Here is an 8711-nt window from a genome sequence, read left to right as displayed (position 1 = left end):
GGGTGGGAGTTTTAACTCCTATTCACTGTGAATAAAAAAAATAATTTAGCTGATGCAGAGAGACATATAGACCGGAGGATATCCCCCCATCTCCCCACCCTCTGATTACGTATCATAACGTAACTACGTGTAAACGTTATTTGGCGGTTTTTACTTGGAAAACCAGCTATATTGTTCTTGCATTCAAATAATGGAAAAATTTGAAATGATAGAAGAAGGATTGGAGATGAATTTCATTTACAAATAAGGTAGGAAATGTGCATACTTTTAAGTCAAAGTCAAAGTCTGCTTTATTGTCAATTCTTCTACATGGACAGCACATACATACAGAGAATTGAAATTGCGTTACTCTTAAAAGTGTGAAAAGTGTGTTAAAAGTCAAAGTCTCTCTCTCTCTTAATTAGAGAACACAGAGACTATATCACTGTAGTGATTTTAGAATAATTTTTTGGAGTAAGATACGCAATTACAACTTGTGAAGGAAAAGTAATGTAACTAGTAGTGTAACTAATTACTGTTGCCAGAAAGTAATAAGTAAAGTAACAATATTACTTTTGAAAGGAGTAGCTAGTAACGAGTAATATATTACATTCTTTGAGTAACTAGCCCAACATTGATGGCCATCATATACATCTCTCTCTCTCTCTCTGTATATCTTAATTGGCAGAACACAAAGACTATATAATGTCATTGTAGTGTTTTAAGTGTTTAAATATAAAGCCATTAACGTGATTATACTATACAGATTATAAAAGCAAAAGAAACATCCAAACGTTGAGCGTCAGAGACTTTTATTTTGTAAACTGACTTTTGAACAGGAAGTGTCTGCCTGAAATGCTCCAGTCTTCTCTGTAGCAGGAGTGTTTTCAGGGGTCATTTAAAGTTCGTGGCGTGCCTGTGTGGGCCTGGTGAAAATGTCCGCGGTGATTCCTCGTATCGAGCAGCTGTCATCGAGAGTGGTGCGTGTTTTGGGTTGTAACCCGGGGCCCATGACACTGCAGGGCACCAACACATACCTGGTCGGGACAGGCAGGAGGTACAACACTCAGACACAATGACGCGTTAACCAGTGCACGAGATAAATGTGCTTGTTTGAGTTATTGAATGTAACAAGTGTGCGTGCGTGCGTGTGCGTGTGTGCGCGTGTGTGTGTGTGTGTGTGTGTGTGTGTGTGTGTGTGTGTGTGTGTGTGTGCGCGCGCGCGCGTGTGTGTCAGGCGAGTGTTGATTGATGCAGGCGAGCGCGCGGTACCGGAGTATATTGTCAACCTGCGCAAGGCACTGAAGCAGCAGGAGACGTCCATACAGCACATTATAGTCACACACTGGCATCACGACCACACTGGAGGAGTGCCGGAGATACTCACAAACTTTCACACAGGTGAATAATATGTCTGTTTGTCTACAGGTTTTGACATTTGTGCCCCAAATATGTGAAATTTACATTTTAAGGACTCGTCGCTATTGCTTAATAATGTAAATGTCATTATCTTAGTATGAAAACAATTGTCTATGAGAAATCCTCCATAATGTAGCCTCATGTGTTGCAGATTCAGAGCTGAGGGTCAGTAAACTCCCTAGGTGCCCTCCACAGGAGAAGTGATTGGAGACCAGAAGAAGAAATATTCATATCTCAGTGATGGTGATGTGATAAAGACTGAAGGGGCAACATTACGGTAAATACACACACACACACACACATATTCTGTAAATTATAGTCTTTGATTATGCTTACATATTTATACACCACCACTCAAAAGTTAGAGGTCGGTAAGATTTTTTACATTGGTGAAAATATAAGAGACTTTAAAACAAAGATTAATTTATTTTGGTGTCAAATTGTGAAATATTGCAATTTAAAATAACTGTTTTCTGTTTTAATATTTTAAAACTTGGAGACAGATGTCTGTATGTTAATGCACTGTGTGTGTATTGTCTGTCTCAGAAGATCAAAGTGTCTGAGGTTCTGTAATTCTTACATGGCAAAGCTGAATTTTACTCTACACATGATCCTTCAGAAATCATTATAATATGCTGATTTGAAGCTCAAGAAATATTTATTTTTATTATCAATGTTGAAAACTGTTGTGCTTTTTTGTGGAATCCATAATACATTTTTTTCAGCATTTTTTGATGAATAGAAAGTTTGATAAAACAGCATTTACTTGAAATAGAACTCTTTTGTGACAATGAATCACTTTACTTTGACTTCTGATCAATTTAATCCATCCTTGCGGAACAAAAGTATTAGTTTCTTGAAAAAAATAATACTGATGCCAAACTTTTGAACAGTAATGTAGAATAAAATAGAATGTTTATTCACACACATCCTGAGCCTTAAAAGCCTGTATTTACATAAATGCATTGGGCGAATTAGTGTCTAAGTTTATAATTAAAAAACAGTAGTTACAGTGGGGAAAATATTTATTTGATCCCCTACTGATTTTTTAAAGTTTGCCTACTTACAAAGAAATGAAGGGTCTGTAATTTTTATGGTAGGTTTATTTTAACAGATAGAGACAGACTATCAACCAAAAAATCCAGAAAAAAACACTAAAGGTTAGAAATTGATTTGCATTTCATAGAGTGAAATAAGTATTTGATCCCCTACCAACCAGCAAGAATTCTGGCTCCCACAGATTGGTTATGTGCCCACGTGGAACACAGATTAGTCCTGCCACTTTAAGAAGTTACTCCTAATGTCAGCTCGTTAGGTGTATAAGACATACACAATCTGTATCTTCCATTCCAACCTCTCCCACCACCATGGGCAAGACCAGAGAGCTGTCAAAGGATGTCACAGACAAGATTGTAGATATGCACAAGGGTGGCATGGGCTACAAGACCATCAGCAAGAAGCTTGGTGAGAAGGAGAAACAACCATCAATCGGCCTCGTGCAAGATCTTGCCTCATGGGGTAAGGATGATCATGAGAAAGGTGAGGGATCAGCCCCGAACTACACGGGAGGAGCTTGTTAATGATCTTAAGGCAGTTGGGACCACAGTCACTAAGCAAAACATTAGTAACACACAACGCCGCAATGGACTGAAATCCTGCAGTGCCCGCAAGGTCCCACTGCTCAAGAAGGCACATGTACAGGCCCATTTAAAGTTCGCCAAAGAACATCTAAATGATTCAGAGAAGGCTTGGGAGAAGTGCTGTGGTCAGATGAGCTCTTTGGCATTAACTCGAAGAGAGGATCTGTAAAGAGGAGTGGATCAAACTCCCTCCTGAGATGTGTGCAAACTTGGTGACCAACTACAAAAAACGTCTTACCTCTGTGCTTGCCAACAAGGGTTTCTGCACCAAGTACTAAGTCATGTTTTGCTTGGGGATCACATAATTTCTAACAAATCAATTTCTAACCTTTATATAATGTTTTTTCTGGATTTTTTGGTTTATATTCTGTCTCTATACATTAAAATAAACCTATTACAAAATCAGCAGGGGATCAAATAAATATTTTCCCCACTGTAGTTGTCTCTTTTGTTTTGAGCAAGTTTGTTTTTATTTTTTATGTGCACGTAGGGTGCTCTTTACTCCCGGACACACAGATGATCACATGGCATTATTCCTGGAGGAGGAGCAAGCTGTGTTTTCAGGTGACTGTATTCTAGGAGAGGGAACGGCTGTGTTTGAGGACCTCCATGATTACATGAAGTCACTGCAAAAGCTCCTCAGCATGAAGGCTGACCTCATATATCCTGGTAAGTACATGTGCTTTTTGTCAGAGTGCTTTCTACATCACATTTTCAGTGACACTGAGAAATGTTTGTATTTGTGTGTCAGGTCATGGTCCAGTGGTCCAAGATGCTTTTTCTAAGATCTGTGAGTATATAACTCACCGCAATGCAAGAGAACAGCAGATCCTAAACGTTCTGCAGGAGAACAACAGAACTGCGTTCACCTCCAGCGAACTGGTTAAAGTGGTGTACAAGGTTCAACTCTTTTCTAAATGATCTTAGCTCTTTAATTAGAATAAATCCAAAAGCATTTACATTTCTAGTATTTAATACGTTTTAATACAATTTTGACATAGTCAAACCTGCAGTCCACAAGGAGAGAAAAGGAAACAACGGTGTGTACCAAACGTATAACACATTGAACTTTTTTTATTTTTTTAATTTAAATTTAGATCTAGATCATTAATCATAAATACAAATATGTGACTTTGTGAACTCCTTTGTCCAGACGGGGGACAATCCACATGGCATTCTGAAAGTCATGTTTATTTTATAAATTCAAATTTCCCTTGATTTGTTATGCTGATAATGCAAATTGTAATGAAAACATTTGTATGAAATCCTAAAACTGTAAAAGAAACACATTTTCACCAGTGGTCTCAGATGCTTGTTCCCCATTGTATGTGAAGTTAACTTTACATTTGTTGGTTCTGTTTAAGTGGTGACTGCTTTAACAGACAATGTGCAAAGAATGAGAGTACATTATTTATATAAATGTTGTTATTATTTTCTAAACTGTGTACATTACATGATTTTCATGTGCTTTTTTTGTTGTATGTATGCCAGGAGACCCCTGAACACCTGCACAGAGCTGCAGAGTTTAACTTGCTGCACCATTTAAAGAAACTCCACAAGGAAGGAAAGATCTGCCTGGGTATGTGTGAGTGTGTGCATGCATGCAGGTGTTTATTTGTGCATGTCTGTGTGTGCAAATGTGCTCTATTGTCTGACTGTGTTAACGTTAATTTTTGTTTCCCTGCAGCTGAAGGCTCAAATGAGAAGAAATGGAAGAGCAATTTGTGACAGTTTTTTACCCCACACACTCATCACCCACAGTGACTAATGAAAGGTTCCCAGTGAAGTGAAATGGACTTAAGGGGACACTGGGACTAGTCACTTTTTTCAAATGATGACCTTCTGTGAAAACCTGCTCTGATAGGAGGCCATTTACATTTATTTAGCAGACCCATTTTTCCAAATTGCCTTAACATATTTATTTTTCCGCATTTTTACAGTGTTGCGCGTTCAATGGAACGGAATCACACACGATTCCGTTGAGTTTATGAATGCAGCAGCCAATCAGAGGCGTTCCGATGAGTCATCACTGAAACACCGGAGTTTTGTTGTTCAGTGCATGCGCTCGCAGACCGAATTCTGCTCTCTCACGAATTCTCTCATAAACAACAAAGTGTATGGGATCAGATTTGTGGCAAATAAAATGAACGAAACTTTTGCGAAAACGAACAAAAATATACATATATACATTGATAAATGGGAAAAACACTGAAAATAAAAACAATCAACTAAATAACAAAAAAAAAAGTAACATCGAATAAATAAACTTCAAATAAACTGCATTCTTTGTTGACTTCACTTTCAGCTTCACTTTCGCTAAATGCAGTTTTGAATGCGCTGCCAGTGTTTTCGCTTTCCAAGTTTCTGTTTGCGCTTCGCAGATTTACGTTCGCCATTCTGGCACAAACCTAGGCCCGTATTTACAAAACATCTTAAGGCTAAAAGTAGCTCATAACTCGGCGATTTAGGAGAAAATCTTAAAAATAATGAGTGTCAGTCCTAAATTTAGGACTCCTAAATGTTTGCTCTAAGAGTGTTTCACAAAGCGTTTTAACACTAAAAATAGCTCCTAAATCTGTGAAACATTAGGAGTAGTGAAGAGGACTCCTAAGTCACTAAGACCAAGCCACAAACTATCCTAAAATGGCTGTTGCCGGCAATCTGCCTCAGAATATAAACATTTTAGAAACATTTGACGATAATGAGCTTTTAAAAAGGTATCACCTTTGGTTTTGGAGGTTATCCCAACTCCAAATTTTCCATTGATTATATCTTTGTTTTCATTAACCAGCTGGGCAAGAAGCAACGGCTGTTCTTGCATCCAGTTTGGTTTTCTTTTATGTTTGCATGCCTTACTATCAGCCATGATTATTCTACTCTGTTAATTAAAAGGCTGTTTAAATGCATATTCACTAATTATGAGAAGCACACATATAAGAGGCTGACAATTAGCTGAACATATACTTGTTTAATTAGTGACCCGTAGCCTGCATTTTAAAATCTTTATTTGAATGTGGCAACATAATGTTGCGCTCTTCAATATTTCTATGAATAAATCTCTGACCGAGACTATCAGCCAATCACTGTGGGCATAGTTAGTAAGCAAGCTGACATCATCCATAGCTACAAGGTCAACCCCGCCCTTACTCTTAGCTTAAGACTTCTCTCTATTCCTCAGTAAAGGTTTGTCTCAGCAGCTTTGTGAATAGGTTTTAAGAGAAAACTCTTAGCTAAAAAAGTTTTTACTGCTATTTAGGAGAACTCTTAGTGGTAAGATAAAATGTTTTGTGAATATGGGCCCTGATCTCATAAAAGTGCAGAGGTATGTGCGATGTAACAAGTATAAGAGATTTATTCATCGTACAGTGTAGACAGCTTCACTGATTATAACAGGAGCGTTTTTTTAAAGTGCATAAACTCCTGCTAGTCAGTGATGTTTTTTTGGTAATGTAAATGTTTTTTGCTCGTTTTCTATGGCTGCTGTTTGAATAACTGAGAAAATGTAAGCATTATAATTAGTAACTTACAATGTTTCTGTTAAACTGTGATCATGTTAAATACAAATTCAGTCATATTCAAAATATTTTATGATAGATTACACTAACATTAGACTGCTTTTAGTCTTATCCTGGAGTTCACTCTCCGGCTATGAAACTTAAGTAAGTGATTAATTAAATGAAAAGGATAATATCGTGTATCGGCGATCTCACAGGCTGAAGATAGGACGATATGACTACAGAGCATATCGCCCAACACTAGTATGCGCTTCAGTCAACAAAAATGTATTTATTCCACAAGAGACTGTACAATAACGTAAATGTAAAATAAAGCAGCTTTTATGAGGCTAATGATATAACTGGAATATCATATCAGTGTAAATGATTCTAAACATATTTATCAAAAGTACAATTCCTTTCTATAGCTGTAATTATTTCATCAGAGAAAAATAACAAGTGCACCTTTAATGTGTAACATTTTATCATTTTAAATGCTGTACACCCCTTTCATTTGAGATGTTTAATGGCTGAAGCATTTCATTAATTAATTGTGTTCTGCTAAACCACTGTTAATCAAATGTGCAAATATCTTTTCAGAGAAAAATAACAAGTGCACCTTTAATGTGTAACATTTTATCATTTTAAATGCTGTACACCCCTTTCATTTGAGATGTTTAATGGCTGAAGCATTTCATTCATTAATTGTGTTCTGCTAAACCACTGTTAATCAAATGCAAATATCTTTAAAAAATGTATTTAAATAAATGATCATTGATTGACAGCTTGTTGTTTTCTAAAATGTTGCCTTATTTTTTTTATTTGTAAGTAGAGGACATTGTTTCAGCCAGCCAGCCGAAAAGCGTTTGTGTCATTTTAAATTCATTTTAATCTTTCACTTTAATCCATCTTTTAAAAGGTAAAATTAAAGCAATTTTGACGAAAACAGTATTTGCCCTCATTGTGAACCGGAAGTTAACGTTTATTTACTTGTACCCGCTGCGGTACAGACCGAGTGTGCTTGGAGGCGATAGGCTACTGCTTACAGCTATACCGTGAATAACGGCCAGCCCGTGCTACCCCCTCCGTCCAAGGACAAGGATATTTTGATCACACGGCGAAGATCTGATGGTGTGTCGGAGTCGCTTGCAGAGCCAGGCGATAGATTACCGTTTAACGGCGCCTGTGGAATTAATCGTGGTTATTTATCTGGCGCAGATAACGGGACAGAATGCGCGCGTGTGATGCGGCCAAGCGCGCGCTCTGCGCCGCTGCAGTATCTGATCAGAGGCGCGTGAGCCCTCAGCTGCAGGTCGACCGTCGATTCATTGTGTTGTTTTGGTGAATATGTGTCGAATAGAAAATGAAAATGGTGCTGTAAACAAACAAAGAGCGTGCTTATATATAGTTGTTATAAAGCATATATGTTTATAAGTATCTGTTAAGGGGTTCTGTAAATGAGCCAGCGCAGAATGTCTGCGTCTCTACAGCGTTTATAAACGGGTCGGATAGCTGCTGCCCGTCAGGATGGCATCAGGTGCTGGAGGGGGCCTCGCGCCCACGAAACAGTTCCCGTACTTGTGTGAGGAGTCTACTCAGGGTTTGAAATCTAAGAGCCTCCCGGTGCTCAGCGACAGTCAGGCTCCGGAGCAGGACGCGGATCAGACTCTGCTCTCTGCCCCGCACAGCTCGCCCCGGTGCGGATCCCCCGCCAGGACAGAGTGTCGTGAGCCGGAGGGTCGCGGCGTTGCTGCGCTCTTTACATTCCGGCTGCCGCCGGTGCCGGTGAGGCGCTATGTGGACGTGATCCTGTCGGACTCGCGCTGCTTTCTGTTCTGCATGTGTTACCTCACCTTTATTCAGTCTCTGATGGTGTCCGGCTATCTCAGCAGTGTCATCACCACCATAGGTAACATACTTGACAACTGGCAGATCTCCCTCTTCTCTTCTCTTCTCTTCTCTTCTCAGTTACATTTCTACTCTTCACTTAAAGTCTCATGTCTCAACTTGTCTCATCTCACCCTATGATCTCCATCCATCCCAATTTCTTAATTTCACAATCTCATTTTTTCCTAATCTCTCAGTCTCATCTTGATGTCATCTACTCTGAATATAATTCCAGTCTCATATCTCTTTCTTAACTTCTCTCATCAGGGCCCATAGATTCGTCCTAACATCC

General features: G+C 38.8%; 1 protein-coding gene and 1 pseudogene across 3 annotated transcripts in view; both read left to right on the top strand.

Annotated features, from left to right (window-relative positions):
- The first annotated feature begins 790 nt into the window (after positions 1-790).
- On the top strand, positions 791-5523 carry LOC107690258 (beta-lactamase-like protein 2; annotated as a pseudogene).
- A 2008-nt stretch (positions 5524-7531) lies between these two features.
- The window catches only part of slco5a1a (solute carrier organic anion transporter family member 5A1a), a 14626-nt gene continuing 13446 nt past the window's right edge, over positions 7532-8711 (top strand). For 2 of the 3 annotated variants that reach the window (XM_016488477.1, XM_016488483.1), the window contains exon 1: positions 7532-8441. In XM_016488477.1, the coding sequence (XP_016343963.1) occupies positions 8060-8441 (382 nt within the window). In that variant the 5' untranslated portion in view covers positions 7532-8059. The remainder of the gene's footprint in view (positions 8442-8711) is intronic. The other variant, XM_016488488.1, reaches the window with a different exon arrangement.

This window comes from Sinocyclocheilus anshuiensis, unplaced genomic scaffold (genome assembly GCF_001515605.1).
Source record: "Sinocyclocheilus anshuiensis isolate Anshui unplaced genomic scaffold, SAMN03320099.WGS_v1.1 scaffold785, whole genome shotgun sequence".
Lineage (NCBI taxonomy): Eukaryota > Metazoa > Chordata > Actinopteri > Cypriniformes > Cyprinidae > Sinocyclocheilus > Sinocyclocheilus anshuiensis.
The sequence above is the reverse complement of the archived record's forward strand: the minus strand, read 5'-3'. Positions and strand labels throughout refer to the sequence as shown.